Source organism: Lipotes vexillifer, unplaced genomic scaffold (genome assembly GCF_000442215.2).
Source record: "Lipotes vexillifer unplaced genomic scaffold, Lipotes_vexillifer_v1.1 scaffold597, whole genome shotgun sequence".
In the NCBI taxonomy this organism is placed as follows: domain Eukaryota; kingdom Metazoa; phylum Chordata; class Mammalia; order Artiodactyla; family Lipotidae; genus Lipotes; species Lipotes vexillifer.
Window position 1 is genome coordinate 2,154,593 of NW_006797597.1, and position 17,416 is coordinate 2,172,008.

At 34.1% G+C, this 17,416-nt stretch overlaps 1 protein-coding gene across 1 annotated transcript in view; it reads right to left on the bottom strand.

The window, feature by feature from the left end:
* Positions 1-1,403: 1,403 nt before the first annotated feature.
* PPP1R3A (protein phosphatase 1 regulatory subunit 3A) overlaps positions 1,404-17,416 on the bottom strand; it is a 36,951-nt gene continuing 20,938 nt past the window's right edge. The window contains exons 2-4 of the mRNA XM_007469743.1: positions 6,833-6,891; positions 6,612-6,736; positions 1,404-4,698 (exon numbers count right to left, since the gene is read on the bottom strand). Coding sequence (XP_007469805.1) covers positions 2,320-4,698; positions 6,612-6,736; positions 6,833-6,891 — 2,563 coding nt within the window. The 3' untranslated portion in view covers positions 1,404-2,319. The remainder of the gene's footprint in view (positions 4,699-6,611; positions 6,737-6,832; positions 6,892-17,416) is intronic.

Consider the following 17,416-nt stretch of genomic DNA (forward strand, 5'->3'; position numbering starts at 1 on the left):
AACATAGTGATGTGACCAAAACAAGTTGCAAAAATCTACCTCTCCACCTGGCAATAGTTTCATAGCTCTTATGACTTTATTTCTAATTCTTCATAAGTAATGTTTGGAAAGTCAGTTAAATCACCAATTATTTCTTCTTTGCCTGCAGAAAAGTACACAATGGAGTATTTTAAACCCTTTGAAACTTCTATTGTCACATTACAAGTATGCATGAGAAGGTATAGTAAGTTAATGTTACCAAAAGTCAAATAAAAGAGATTAAAAAAGTTACATTCTTTTATGTATAAGGGAACAATTACAGTTTGGGCACCTGTGTTCATAAAGTAATATAGTGTTCTTTGCATTAATAAGATATGGCATATTGACTGAAACTCTTAAAGGTAGAATGCAAAAACCAAGCCATTAGGAACTGAAGAAATGCTAACCCTAACTTCGTTGTAATCTAGACCTGTCAACAATATTATCAAGATAGCAATTTTAGAGATAATATTCTAGGTACAGCCTAGAGTATCCCACTTGTATTTAATGAAAATATGCTCTCTCAAACAATCAAATATTTGCCCTAAGTTCTACTTCAGGATGTTTGTATTTGTTCAACTAAAAAGTTAAAGTCAAGCATTCAATTTCAATGGGACTTAAGACAAGCATGCAATTAGGGGATTTGGAAATAGTTGTGTACCTAATGAAAATTAAGGAAATCATTTACTACCACATGAAAGTCAGTTTAAATGCTCCATTCTCATGTTGTCTTCCCATGCATGCATGTTTCTTAGGAGTGTAGGATGATGTATACAAGTGTTAGTCATTGGATTTGCCTTTACAGGTTAATAAATAGATTACTTTTTCTCCCTGAAGATCAATGTTATATTCTCCATAAAAGAAGTTCCTGTTAAAAAGAAATCACCCAAGTGGGCTCCCTCAGTGTGACTTTCTCCCATATTTCTGGCCAAGTCAAAAGCATCAAAATACATATCGATGCCTCCTCCCTGAGGACTAGCCATTCAGGGTATCAAAGGAAGTGCTCTGCCATAGAACAGAGCACAAGGTTTTGCATATATTAGTCATTCAATAAATAGTTGTTGAAATCAATTGTATAAGATTATTTGCATTACCACTATGTGGCTAAAATGATTAGTTCCATTATTTCACATACTTAGCCATAGATAATAACAGTAACTGAAGTCACTGCTATACTGGATATTCATTTCTCTCTCAGTAGATCTCCATATCTACCTATTTGTCTCCTTAAAAATTTGAGTTATCATTTAACAACCTGATAACTATATAATAAATATCACCAATGATTAGTTGTTTGTTCTCTAAATGCACCTTGGGGAATAATTTATTGTTTTATAATGAGAAAAGTTAAAAATTTGTTAGAAGACAAAAAATACTACCAAGTAAAATAGTTCATTAGGAAATCTTTTTTTAATTATTGTTATTTAGTGTTTTATGCTTTATAGGTACAAATTCATTCTGAAGCAATGCTTCTGGAACTTTAAATTTCCAACTGAATAATAGTTGACATCAAAATTGTTTAGCTGTGTTATACAGTCTCCCTGTAAAAGAGAAAAATATTGCTTAAAGACAGGCCATTCCCCAAATTTTGTAGAACTGAAAGATCATCTCTTGATTGTTTCAGTCTTTGTCAAATTTGGGTTACAAATGCCCTGACTTTGTAGGTATGCAGGATATAAAACACGTGTATGTGTATTAAGTGTTATTCAAGTACACAATGTGTTTCTTCAGGTTAAATCTACACATTTCAATATGCATGGGTGTTGTTCTTAAAAATATGTAATCAAAGTTGAAAGATTCGATTTATCAAAATGTGCTGATAAATGATACAGTGGTAAATGCAAATTTCATGGTCAGTATTAAAAGACAAAAAAAAAGTCCTCTGCCATTGTCCATGTTTTATCTATTTTTAAAAACAGTAGAGGGAAAAATACACTCAGGAAAAGAAAAATGAAGCTTTACTGCAAAAGAAATGAATGCAAGAAATGGCACTTTAAGTAGTGAAGAGACATGAAGCATTGAAACTTCATAGCCTGCTAAGGAGCAACAGCTGTACCTAATTTCAACTTGACGTGCTTCAGATCTCATATTCATATAGGTATTTAATGATCCAAACATAATGGTCCTATATAGAATAATTACTTATATGAAGGAGCAAACTTCATACGCATTCCTTTCTAAATGATCCTTCAAGAGAAAAACTGCGCTGGCTCTTTGAACAACGAATAGTCTCTTTCACCAATCCAAATGTTTGGGACTAAATAGCTTATCTTTTAAGAGAGAATAATAATAGTGCTGCAGTTACTTCTTTTTGACAGACTCTTTTTGTCTTCCCCCTTCCCAGCACAGCCAGTACAATGAAAAAACGTAGAATGCCAAGCCGGTCATTAAGTCATACTGATAGATGGTTACAAGAAATATCAGAAACAAAAGGAAATAAGGTATTTTAGAGTTGGTGTATTTCGAGAGCAGAGATTCCCTTTGAGCTTGATTTTCCTGGGCAGGGAGATTGTCAGAATCAGGGCTCTCAGATTCCTTGTCTCCTGAAGAGCACAGTGATTGTCCAGAGTTTATTAATCCTTCTTTTTCATTCCTTGCCTCTTCCATGTTTTCAAAAGCTTCACTGATTAAAATTGTTGGCCCTAGAGATTTCTCCACACTGCATTCTCCTTGTTGGACAATCTGGCCTATACATCTTTCCCTCCTACTACCTGATGTCACTTTTCTTGAACTTTTGGAAACTTCTTCAAGTGTAGACGCAGGATGATGGTGATTCTCAGCACCCTGGATTTCACTTGTTGGATTACAATTATATTTTGATTTAGAATAAATAGATTGGAGAGTCATGGTAGTAATTGCATTCTCTATAGCAGTGGCCTGTTCATGAGATGGCAATGAAGTTTTAACATGGTGATTAGAAATGTGAGAGCCATTCTGAGAAGCTCTGTTAGTGTCTGAGTTTAAAGCAGAATGAATAATGGCATCTATATTCGTTTTCTTTGATAATTCTTGGATCTGCCCGTGATCTCTATTTTCTGGAAATATTTTTTTGTCTGTTGGTAACATTCCCAAATGTAAATCTAGTTTTGAGGCTGCTTTTTGATAGTTTGTAATGACCTGTGAGGATTCTTCTACAGATGTTGTATTTCCAGTGACACATTTCTTCCTATCATGTGTCTTCCCAGGATTGTAAATAGATATGGCTTCTTCCTTCTCCATTTCATCCTCATGTACATTACAAATACCTAAACATGATTCCTTTTCAAAATCATTGTCATAGATTACACCTACTGTATCTCGTTGACAAAGGGTATCATGTGAATCATCATTTCTCCCTTCATGTGGATCAAACGCTGTTTCCTTTACCTCGATGGGCCTGTCACTTCGTGCTGTCTCTTGAGGTAGCTTAGCAATTATTGCTTTTTCTCTAGCAGACATGCTTTCTAGAGTACTTTCTGATGTTGTCTTAATTATATAAGCGGTACCTGCTTCTGCTTTCTCAGTAATACCATGATCAGCTAGAGAAGACAGTTCACAGCTCGCTGTTTCTTGGCAGGTAAACAATTCTTCTGTAGGATTAGCTTTCAAATTCCTTGTATTATCTCTTTTTTCCCACATGTCTCCACAATCTGCTTGTTCTTTAGTCTGCTCTGTTATATTTGTCTTACTCTCTCTTGCTCTTCCCTGACTTTCCAGAACGTTCCAACTTTGTTTATGCTGGGTGTTCTTATTTTGATCTTCTGGATTAATCCAAGCTGATTTTTCTTTTTCAACTTGGAAAAGATACTCGTTCCTCAAAACATTTCTATTTCTTGGTAAACAAGCTTGACCAGGCATCCCTCCTAAAATAGTGCCTTCACTAGTCGAGAGATTAAGGCCTGAGGTTGTTAACACAGCTTCCTCCCAGCTTAGATTTGTCCTCGGTGAATGAAATATATCTGCTCTGATTGACTGGTCATGAATTGGGGTATCCTTACTCGGCAGAGCAGTTAGGTCTCTGTTACTGGCTCCCATCCCTTCCACACTTATTTCAGAGTGGCTCATCTTCCTTTCTTGGTCATGTAAGATTGACTGAAAATCTTTGCTGTGTTTTTCATTAACACCTAAACATATTCTTTGCCCCTCGTCATTCTTACCATTGCCATAAGCTTTCTTGGAAGATCCTTTTTCTATAGACTCTTCTGAATGGAAATCCAAACGGAAATCACTTCTTAAACATTCCCAGTCTTTTACTTCAGTTTGTTTAGCTTCTCCTTCAAGTTTTTGATTAAGGTTGTCTGCCATTAGTTGATCTGCAGAGGGACAAGATATTTGCACTCTGCCTCTCCCTTGGGCTGGATTAGCATTATTATCCAGTACTTCTTTGCTACCAATATGTACTTGCACTAATTCATCACTACTAGTATTTCCCAATGATGGCTTGATTTCTCCCATATCTGAAGTAATTTCCTCTGAAGATTGATAACTACACTCATTTCCTGAGGAATATTTTTCATTGTGGTAAAACTCTCCCTTTAAGGATCTTTCTGCTGATGAACTTGAAGACAAAGGCCTTTTAAACAAGTCAGTGTATACTTCATCATGGATTTGCTTCTTCTGTAACCCCTCAGCTTTATTTGGAAAATTGACTGTATTCTTTTCATCTCTGGAAACAGTACTTCTTATTAAATGTTGATTTATCTTAAGGGATAAAAACACAAAAAATCATGATCAAATGATTTTAAATATACAAAGCAAATTAGATAGATTTCATTAACTTGGCTAGTAATTATCTGGTATATTTCCTTGATTCATTTCATTTGTGGATTTTGCACAAATTGTGGAAGCTGGATGCTTTGGGGGAATCCATGTAGGCTATGACTTGGGAATGAGATTAATCAGAAAAGGGGCCAAAATTAATCACTCTCTTTCCTAGCTTCCAAATATCACATTGTATTATTCAACTATTCTTGCTTGTCATTGCACTTTCTCCTCACTTAGGATATACACATTGATAGCTCCATGCTAATCAATTAGAGAGCAGCTTCCTAGATGTCCCTTTCTGCATTTACACTTGCTGTAGGTGCCCCTATTACAGTTTCTCTTATTAATATGTTTTCTGCAAAGCCTCTGCAAACTATTAATAGCAAAACGTCACTCAAAGAAAAGTGAGGGAGTTAATGTCTCTGCAAATTCTGTTTTAATGACCCTCTGCCAACTGGTGCTCAAATGTATTTGAGCTCTTCAGTGATGCCAACTGTCAGGATTTAACAGTGAGATGCCTGTGTTTTTTTTTTTTCCTCATAACTGACATTTGCATGATCTCAATAATTATATGCAAATCTTACGTTTTCCCCTTCTTCTCACATAAGGCTCATGTTACTTGTCAACTGCACAGCTGTCTTGTAAGCCAATGCCTGTGGGTTCCACAGATTTGGTTGTATTTCCATCTATTATAGAGCTTCATTGTTTTATGCATTAACGTCAGCATGGAGCAAATTAGCATCTAAATTACAGCTCCCTATTCATTTATTGGATGTACAATCTCAGTAACTTCTAAACAAACTTTTATATTTGAGCCTGCTGATTGTAATGAGGTATATTGGTGAAGTATGTGATTTTTCAGGGCCCTTTCATTATATTCTGTGGTTTGAAAAAGATGGCGATGTTAACTTTCACCTGGTGAGAATTCTCACAATGGGTGACAACTTTGTAGTTTCTTAAAGTTGGAGCAAAGTAAATTGCATACTTTAGTGATGCAGCTTCCATATCACTATAGAAAGGGTGGAATGTGTGGGGAAAGAGGTGAGCTCCATTTCTTTTCTGTTTCAGCACTGACACTTGAAGAGGCAAATGTCATTTTAATCTTAGATGATTATGAATCCATGTATCCTAATGATATGAACTCCAACCAAATACAGTAAAGGATAAATTGCATTATGTGACTCATTTACTCCTATTTCTTCCTTTGTGATAAAAATGCTATCTAAACCATCCCCCTAAAAATCCCAAATAGATTGAATGTTCACCAAGTGTGAAATTTATGATAACAAATTTAATACTAAATTGTACAGTTCTGAATTTGTTTCCGGTTTGAAAAATATGGCACAGGCTATTTTATCCTCATTTGGTAATTTAATACTTTCCAATGATATAGAACTTAGAGATTCTCACAGATGTAAGTAAAAAAAAAAAAAAAATGCTGCTAAATGCAAGAATCAGACTTGTAGAGCTGGACAGAACCCTAACAATCATCTAGTCCAGCCCTCTCATTTTACAGATGAGTTTATGATAAGTGTACACTTGTCACAAAGATTAGAAATGCACATCAGGATAGTACTACCTCTTCTGTAATTCCTACAAACTATTACTCAGAGCCACTGGTAAATAGGTAAGAAATGAATGTCATTAATTTACCATTGCAGAGACCAGAAGCAACATACTGAAATCAAAGTGCCTTGTTGATCAAGCTAGAGATGCAAGGACAGAATAGGCTCTACTTTCACATTTGCAAATTGTTTATTAGTTGAAACTATTGAAAGGCAGGCATTGCAGCATCTTTGAAGCATAAATGGATTCATCTTCTCTAATACCGAGGCAAACAGAACACTTACCATCAAATCTAATTCTTTTTCATTATGTTCATCATGTTCTGTGTTTACATCTTTTACATTCTGATTACTGGTTTCCAAGTCTTCCTTGTCCTCATGAGAAAAAACAATTGCTGGGATATAGGTGTCTGAAAAGTTTAGATAATTGCACCTATGTAAGATTGTTATAATTATAGGCTTTAACAAAATAAATATATTCTGTTTAAAAATTAAAGAAATATTACCTGTAATCTTTGAATTCTCAGAGTTATTCTCATCTGATGTTACCAATGATTCTTCTTTACTGTTAAGTTTAAAACAAAATGTTATACTTTTCTCTGGGACTATATTTCCAAGTATTTTTATAGAGGAGGAAATTCAAACCAATTACAAGCCAAACAAATATTATATAACCTTTCACATTTTCTTGCATTACTTTGTATATTTTTAAATTAAATTGATCTCTTAGAATGATGCAATAATATATATTAGTTGTAGAAAAATGTAAAAATTATATACACAATTCCATAATTCTAAATAAAATTATTTTACTCATATTAAAACACATAACCAAAGGAAAAATATATGTAAGTGTAGATTATTCCATCATTCATGAATTTAATCTTTGCAAGTGAAAACATTTTTCTCTTCTTTTAAATGATGAAGTTTTATGAACTGACAGTCCATTTGTGGTCATTGAAATTACTTTCTAACGTTCCAGTTATTTTTTTGTGTTCCATTTTACTCAAAATTCTTCCAGTTGAACTGACATATTATTAACTCTCTCTCTCTAGAAAAGGAGAAAAAAACCAAACTTACTAGAAACTGAAAGGCAGCTAAATTTATATCCAGTTTAAAGACTTCATGTATCGCCAAAGGCCAGTTTTACAACCAAGGCTTTAGATCATTCATATGGAAGCATACATTTTCTTTCTTTAAAATAATTCAGGTTATACTAGCTTTTCTCTCATATTCTGCATGCTTATTGAGAAAGATAAATACTTTTTCCTTTCAAATGTAATCTGTTTGTATGTGTATTTGTGGAATTATAAGAATTTAGATTTGTCCATGACACTCAGCAAGAAAAGAGTTAGTGAAGAGCTCACTTTGTGTATAGTTATGTCACAAGTCAGTCTATCAGAAATGATTGGCCCAGTCTCCACATTTTCTTTTACTGTTTCAGCTGAATTTTCTCCTAGTGACTTTTCTCAATGACTTTTTTCTGCAATAAAAGAAATACAGAGAGTTGACAATGGCTGATAAATTTGTGTAATAGAGCCTAGTTTTCGTTGCGTGGACAATGTTGATTCACATTCCCGGAAGGCTAATCTTGTTTCAGCAAATCACAAGAAAATTGCAAATTCTTCCATCTTGACCATGTAAGAAGTAATTCAGCTTTGTATACATTTTATGATGCTTAATTTTAGCTTTACCAAGACTATTTGGTACCTTGAAGTGGGCCCAGAAATGAAAATAATGTTTTTACCTAAGTATAATTTTATTAGAAAAATATTGTACTTCCAATAAGTGATACTGCTTTAATCTATAAGTCCATATTGTTTATGAGGCCTATAATTATGCAAAGATTCAATTTTTGTGGAATCCAACTGCAAGCTGACACATTTTTCTTTCATAGAGTACATAGAAAATCTGTGTACTCTTAAAAATATATAAACCATTAAACAGCATTTAATTATCCCTTCTTTATCTTTAGTCCCATAGCAATGCTGAAAATCTCATTTGTAGAGGGAAAGATCATAACCATTTAAGGCTTTTTGTTTTTGCCTAAGCAAAATGCTATTAATCATTTTTCTTATTAAATTCTCTAAAATGCTTTAATTTTTAAAATGATTGCATCAAAAGGAAAGAAACCTGCTTTTAGCTCACTTTGGGAACAAATAATTAGGTATCAAACCGTGTATTATTATAATGACTTCTTACAAAAACATATAAATACAGAAATATAGGAAGGAAATCTTAGATTCAGGGGTAAATACAAGAAAGAGAACCTGAAATAGATGAAATTTAAATGTTATATCAAATATCTATTAAAAAATGAATAGCAAATGTGTAAGACTTCTACAGGGAAAAGAATAAAATTGTATCAATAAATATTAAAGACCTAGAAATTATTGAGAGATATACCATGTTCATAGATAGGAAGAAGATTGTGAAGATATTATCTCCCAGTTTGATCTACAGATTCAATTCAATTCTAATCAAAATTTCAAAACATGTTTTCACAAAATTTGAAAATATGATTCTAAAGAGAAGAATAAAGGACTGAAAATAGCTAGACTACTGAGAAATAGCAGGGTAGAGGAACCTGCTCTACCTAGTTACAATAGTTCTTATGAGGATATAGTTATTAAGACAGTTATATTGGTACAGAGACAGGCAAGTATTGAGAACTTAGTAACAGATCCCTACTTATATAGAACTTTGGTGTATGACAAATAAAGCATGTCACCAAGCAGGGAAATAAGGGACTTTGTAGTAAATGGAGATGGGGAAAGTGGCTACCCTCATGGAAAAAAGATGAAATAGGTAAAACATATATTTGATAATCAATTCCACATGGATGAAGATCTTAAATGTCAAAAACCTTGAAATTCTTAGTAGAATATGTAAATATCTTTCAGACCTCAGAGTAGAAAATGTTTTCTTAAATAAGGAAAAAAAAATACATATGGCCCATAAGCACATAAAGGATGGTCAGCATTATTAGAAAACAGAGAAATGCAAATCAAGACCACAAGGAGATGCTATCTTATACTTATTTAATTGGTAAAAATTGCTGTCAACTGCATAAATTGAACCAATCCAAATGCCTATAAACAGAAGAGTAGATACAAAACTTGGGATACCACAAAAGAAATATTATAAAGCACTCAAAATTAATAAACTAAAGAAACATACAACAATATGGATAAATCTTAGCAACATAATATTGAATGAACAGTGCTAAAACATTACATCAGAGGAGGTTCTTTTTTATTGAGCTAAAACCTACTAAAATAATTTAAATATATTTATCAAGGAATACATATAATATAATACATAGAAATAACAAGAAAGGTTGATTTTCAAAATTATGGTTACATGAAGTGGGGTGAGTCAGAGGAAAGGAATGAGCAAAGGAAATGGTGAGAAATCGATTGAGTGGTAGTTTTGCAGGTGTTTATTATTTAAAATATCTAAATGGTTAAATTCTAGTTTTAGATAATTTATTAAGACAAATGGGTTGCTATCTGGCCAAAATTACAGGATGCTTATAGATAAAATCCCACTCCAAAATCCAAAGTGTCTGTTATATGACCAATTACATTTAAAGGGTTTAATTAAAACCACTTCAGAAAATTTGAGGAAAAAGACAAAGAACTTGATGGCTGATGAAGATAGGACCCACAACTATATACAATTGTGGTATAAGTGAAATATCTTAGTGAATATTTCTAGTCTCCCCTTTATATTCCCTGAGTCCTTTTGGAGCAGGGGAGTTTCTTATTGATCTGTATTCCCAGTGGCTAATACATTACCTGACACATAATAGTGGCATAATAAATGCTGCTGAATAAATGCACAGTGTCCTTTCTACTCTTCCCTTCTGTCCGTCTCTTGTCAAAATTATCATAACAGGGCTTCCCTGGTGGCGCAGTGGTTGAGGGTCCGCCTGCCGATGCAGGGGACACGGGTTTGTGCCCCGGTCCGGGAAGATCCCACGTGCCGCAGAGCGGCTGGGCCCGTGAGCCATGGCCGCTGAGCCTGCGCGTCCGGAGCCTGTGCTCCGCAAAGAGGGAGGCCACAGCAGTGAGAGGCCCGCGTACCGCCAAAAAAAAAAAAAATTATCATAACATTATTATTCTTTTATTTCCTCATTAAAATTTATTTTCATAAAAGATTCCAATAAATTAAAACGGGCATACTTTTGTGTGTCTTGTAATGTTTACCTCCCACTCTAAAGCTAAAAATAATGCTTTTAATTATGGGTTTAAATAGCTAAACAAAAATTTTAAAATCTTCTAATATAAAGTTAGAAATTAAAAAGTCAAAAAGGTATGTAGTTTGTGGAGGGATAGTTCATTTCTAGTGCACCTTAACTCATATAATATAGTCACTAGTATTATTTAATCATAAGAGGGGTCATTCATTCTTCTAATAGATATTTTGAATATCCACTGTATGCCATAAGTTCTAATAAACACTGGGAAATCAAAAATGAATAATATATATGTAGCCTCTTACCTCAAGGAAGCTATAATGTAACGATGGAAATAGACACATCAACAGGCAATTATTATAATGTGATAAATATTATAATAAATAATGGGATATGATATTCTCTAGAGAAAAAATAACAGAAATGAGGAGAGCACTCAATTGGAAGAGTCAGGAAATTTTTCGCAAAGGAAGTAACATTCTAATTAGGTTTTAGGGGAAATAGGAGTTCCTCAAATAGAGAAAAATGGTAAGGTCATTTCAGGCAGAGAGAATAAGAAGTGGTCAAAGAAGTACAGGTAAGAAAGCACAAAAAGAAGAGAACCATCCAGGAACAATGAGATGTTCAGAGGGTTTGGACTGTGTTTTGAGGAAAGAATGCCAAGGAATAGAACTGGGGTTGGTTTGAGCCAGGTTTAAACGGCTTAGCATGCCAGGAAATGTGGGACTGAATTCTTTCTGTACTTTTAAACCAGTGCTCCGGTTGCGGGGGAGGGGAGTGGAGGAGTTAAATGGGAGAGAGACACCATCAGATTTACATTTAGGGACCAATCTCTGGAAGCATATTTAAGGATCTATCTTAGGAGAGCCTGGATGGGATGAGCCATAGTGAAGCAGGAAGACAAGTCAGGAGGCTCCTTCAATATTTCAGGCACAAATAATGACTGTTAAAGGTGATGGCAATGAGGAAAGAGAAAAGGAATCAAATTGGAGTTAAACTTTTGATGTAGCATCAATGCGATTTGTTGATCAATTCCCTGAATGTAGATTTTAAAAATGCCTTCTTTCTGCCTGACCTTGGCTGTGTTCATGAGATTTAGAAATCAAGTATTGCCCTTTCCAAGACCTAAGCAAGAGAGAGTTAAGTCTGGTGGTTAACCGGGGCTCCTTCACTGTTAAGTCGGTAAGGTCTTGAATTAAGTCTGCTGGCTGGTTTCTGATGTCTTGCACACTGGGTAATCTGCTTCTCAGGTGCCCATGTAGACACCTTTCAGCCTTTTTCTCTAATCTCTGGTACATGTGCCTGGACAGTGCATCAACAAGTTATGCCTATTTTCCTGGCTTTTATTCTAGTCAATTCATAGTGAAAAAGAGCAGAAAGACCTGGATTCAAATCACAGTCTTTCCTGTTATTTACCTTACTAGTCACTTACTAGCCATGCAACCTCCAACAAGATACTTAACCTCTCTGTATCTCATTTTTCTCCAAAATATTGCCTAGTCCTTACACAGGGCAATTATTTATCATAATTCTCAACATGTGGAAGTGTTTAATAAATGTATTATCACTACTGTTATTACCATTTTTATTAGTGACATGTAGTAAATACCGTACTGATCATTAGTTCTATACTGCCACAGTACCCGATTGCCGTGCTTCTCCTTTTACTTGGAATTATGTATATTTTTAAAAGTTTACTCCATTCTCTCATATCTTTAATTCACAAGTTACTTATTTTTCCACAAGTTACTTTCAAGTGTAAAATTTGCAGCCCATGATGACATACTAGCTTATTAGTCTTTCTAAAGTATACTCTTATTATCAGAGGACCACCCTCCAAAGAAAGATCACTAGATCATCAGTGAAAGTAACTTTTTATTTAAAATACAAATACAGTGTGCATGTGAATGCAAATTCACACTTTCTGCTTTTACCCAATTGATTTATTCACTGTCAGAATTTAGGCACCCTGTTAATATTCTGTAGTTTCTGGGTATGTGGCACTTATGCTTTTGGAGTTATGGTTAATTTTAACACTGTCAAAATGTAGTAGTTTTAGTATAAGTAATAATATCATTTTTCTTGGGTTTCTGTAATGCTATTGTGCTAAAATCCCATATGTCTCTTAAAATATGAGTAAAACCTGTTCCACCCAGTCTAAGTCTGAAGTGATGGAATTACAGTCAGGGTAAATGTGAGGATTAGGTTGTAGGTAGCAGAAATGTAACTCTGTTCCAAGAGGAATCAAAAAGTTGGCATAAAAAAAGGATCATTTCCAAAATGAGTCATGAATATTGCATTTGTGTCTCTTTAACACTGTGCTTGAAAGTACTCAGCACTGCCTAAAGAAAACCAACTTGAAATTCTTAGGCATCACCTCTCACTCTGATAAACAGTTAAAAAGTCAATATTGAACTCTTCAAGAAGACGTCAAGTGTGCCTTCTTACTTCGAAGATTTGATTTCCTCTACCCACTCTCCCTAAATGAATGGAGAGATTTTAAGTTAAAAATATTATGTACCTCACTTGAAATTTTTTTAAAGACACTTAAGAAGAATATATCAGGATTGGCGTTGCTAAGTGGATACTTACAGAAATACCGAAAAGGTTTTCTTGGAATAAATAATTACATGTTGTGTACTGTTTATTTTCATAATTTTATGGTGATATTTCTCTAAAAATGGACTTTCTAGTATTCCGACATTTTATAGCCATGAATTGGAGGAGGGAGGAAAGCAGAAACTTGTACTTAATGAGAGGTAAAGTTCATAATACATTAACCAACTACTAGGGCTTAGTATCTATTCCTTTGGTGTTACAGTACCGATAGTCTTCTTTTGATCAGGAATAAAACCAGAACAGAAGAGAAATATTTGATCAAAAGAGAGACAATTAGAGCAATAAATGTCTAATTGTGAACAGAAGTGTCTAAGGAAAAAGTTTAAAGGCATAATGCAAGAAGGAATCTAGGATGAAAAGATGAATTAAAATTCAGTTCCTTGATAATAATTCCACAGAGGAAAACAAAATGAAGACAGTTCTGCATTAATAACGGGGATTGAAAGAAGCAAGAAATAATCTCAAAGAAAAAACATCAAAAATTTTAAATGGCTTCTATTTCCTTTAGATGCTGAATCTGGAGACTAATAACTAATATGGTAAAGAACATGGTTTTTGTGGGATTCCTCATCTTCAAAGTGAAAGCTCTGGATTAGATTAGGGATATCAAATACAATACTCCCATGCTGGCCTCTTTCTCTCCCACCCATGGCAAGCACTGATAACAGATCAAGGGACTTCCTAGCTGAGACCAGATTGAGCCCTGTGATCCTTCTCTATACAACCAGGCAGCCACTACCCCTTTATTTCTCAACCCCTTTATTGCTCAAAATGGAAACAATTTGCCTTTCTCAATTTTGACATTAAATAACATGCTTTCCAGTTTTAGGAGTTCCATATTTATGTAACTAATAGTATTCCATAAATATAATTTTGAAATGTAATTTGGAAATTTCTTAAATTTGTTTTCAAAAGATATAAATGCTAGTAGGATCAATAGAAATAACCATTAACTTTGCAGTACAAAGATAAATTCGCAATTAAATCTTGTGGTCAGCATTTCAAATTTAATACCTACAGAAATCCTACCCACACAGTTTCTGAGCTAGACTTACATTATTTATGATGCAGATTATACAATGATTTATTCCCAAATTATTTTACTATGTCCAGGTAAAACTTTTCAAATAGTGGAACATTATCAATATCTACAAATGATTGGGATAAATGAATATATTGGATAATACATATGATATAAGCTAATTTATTACTTTTAAAATGTAAGCATAAACCATGGCAAACCACAAGCCCCTTGAGTAAAGTCTAGTGAACTGCTCAAGTATTCAAGTAACTAAGAATATATCACCACATTAGTGACCAGATGGTTTTATTGAGTCACTTTCCTGTTTTCCACAAACCTGAATTGCTATGTTCCTAAAAATCTCTATTTCTTTTACTAAATTAGAACATTGGCTATTGCCTCAGTGCTTGATCTTGAAAATATATTGAAAACGACGGTATGATGCCTTCTTGATGCAGGAAATTTCAATAGCAGAGAAAGAAGCAACTAAAAAGCATAACCTTGTTGAAGAATTCTTTGGTAAGTTTCTTTTCCAAAGTTGCTTCATTTCCTAACTCTTTGTCTTCTGCCAAGGATTGCTGTTTTCAAATCTGCTTTGTCATGTCAAAGCAGTGGGTGCTATTTTTTCTTGCTCACCCACCCCACAGAAATCAGGGAGAAAAAATTATTTGGATTTAATTCTGTGATTGAATCTGGGCATCATGTGCAATTTTGTAGAGGTGGGATCTCCTTAGAGAGTCTTCTAAAGGAGTACTAAATTGCGAGAATCTAGTGCTTAATTAAGTCAAACCTTGGAGGTTCACGTATGAACAACAACAAAAATTGTAGGTTGCTTTGGGAGAGATGTAATTGCAAGCAGAATCCATGAATTTTCAGTGAAAGAAGAGTTATAGGTAAACCTGGCCCAAGGGACTTCTCTGCCACAATCTGCCAATTATATTCTACCAAGAGAGAAATGTAAATGTTTTTAAGTGATGGATACTGGAAAAACTAAAGAATATACATCAGACAGATATCAGAAAAGAATTCTTAACTTTATTGGTCTAAAGTCCTTATTTTACCTGAGTTCTTAATGGAAGTAATTGTTATCCGTGGAGCATGTGGGTGACAGAAAAATTAGTCATTGTCCAGCTGAGACTCTTACTACTTCAGAATTCTGACATTCTGATTCTCCACAATTCCCCTACAAAGTGATTTCTAAGAACTTTATACAGCATCCATCTTTTGAAAATTATCAGAGTATTGTTAATATCTGTTTTTTCCTAAGGATACTAATTTTCAGGCATTATTTCCTTCATAAAGATATTGATTTGTTCGTGTTCGTGTAAAAAGTCATTAACACAAAATCATGACTATGAGCTAACTAACTGCAATTAAGGAAATCCTGATTAAACATGTTTTCTCTGTGAAATCTACATATAAGTATCACCTAAGATATTTGGTCTGTTAAATACTGAGATTTGACATCCAAGCTCTACAGAATTTGTATTAAATATTGTTTTGAAAACTGTTTTAAGAAAAGGTAATTTAAAATGTAAATTGATATTCCCCGTGTATGTGTGGAAAGGTTGTATTTGGAAGGGCTAGGAGCGGGAAGGAAAACAAAGGAGCATGAGACTTCCAAACTGAAATCAAATCATTCGGAAGTGACACTTCCCAAAAGGATCTGTTGCCCAGCTGAGGGTGGCAGCCACTCCCCTGAGCACCTGTGCCCTCTATTGTTCCCCAAGATAGTAAAGTTTACATGGGGTTGTTCGTTTTGTTTTTTCTTTAATGGGGAACAAAGTGCCAAACTTCTCCAACTCTTACACCAGCTTTTCTCCTATTCCTGGCTCTTGACAGAAAATTTCAAGCATGTATCAATACTCTTCCCCTTATCTGGAGAGTACATCAGGTGAAATGATGTATAATTCAGTAAAATATTGGTAAAGCAGTTCTTCAGTATTTTGTATAGGAGATGGTAGGTTTTATGTTCATAAGAAAAATCACCAAGTATCTTAAATATAATAATTAGGGACAAAAAAAGTCAGGGCATGCCAAATCAAGTTAGAAATGTTAAAGTACTGCCTTCCTGTTATTGCTTTTAATTAAATGTTAAATTTAAAAGTTATGAAATCATTTTTTCAAAATCCTAGGACCTTTTATTTATGGCTATGCAATTAATAAACATCTTGTATTTTCTCTAAATTTAAAATTCTTTTATATTTAAAATTTTTTTATATTATCAGCTACTGCTTTTTAGTTTTGATAAGTGTTTAGTAACCTCTATCATATGAAATCCATTGGAATTCATTTCCATTTTCAAGAAATTCAGTTTCACAAACATTTTTAAACTACCTACTCTACTTATGCTAATCACAGCATAAATTGATATATCAGGGAAAAGAGAAATATGGTAAATTGGGTTGGATGGTTTGTATTAAATTCCAAATAAGAACCCTATTATCAAACTGGATTTGTATTTAACTGCATTTGAAAAGTTTTCTAGGCAGACTCAGGAAGTCTTAAAGCATTATTTCTAAATTTAATGCTTTTGTGAACTTACGTCACACATTAAAATCATCTTAATGCACCTTTTTGTCGAATCTTCACAATAGGATTACAAAAGGAAGGGAGGAGAGGATACATTTAAAAAGCAAATGAAAAAGAACTCAATGGAAGCCTATTAGGCTACCTGTTGATGAGCCTGTAAGAGAGTCATTAATATGCGGATCATTGACATGATAGACCATAATGACTCCTCCAGGGACACTCATTCTATTGTGTCAGAGACTAGTTAGGGATTCATTAACGTGAAGACTCATGACTTCTTAATATGCAAATTATTAATGCAATGCACTGAGGCATACTCACAAATGTCCACATCTTGTGTTACAGGTTTTCTTTGCTAGCCCTTCACCCACACCTTTTGTGAATTAGTATTTTCTTTCTGTCCTCTTGCGGATTTCTTCACAAAACATTCTGCACTCCTGTGGAATCTACCACGTCATATTCAAAGACCTCATCCCCTTCAGCCCGCATTTCTTTGATTTAAGGCAGGTTTATATATACAAACCACTTGAACATTTTGACTAAATCAGTCAAAATTCAACACAAAATCTGATTTGATATTTTTCTGCAATGTCAAATTGCTTTTTGGCTAAAGGCAGAACAATGTGAACGAATCACTTGTTTTTAAAAAATGAGATTCTGAAACATGAACAGTGTAACCAGCAGTTGAATAATTTGCTCTGAAGGTGGGTAGGGAAA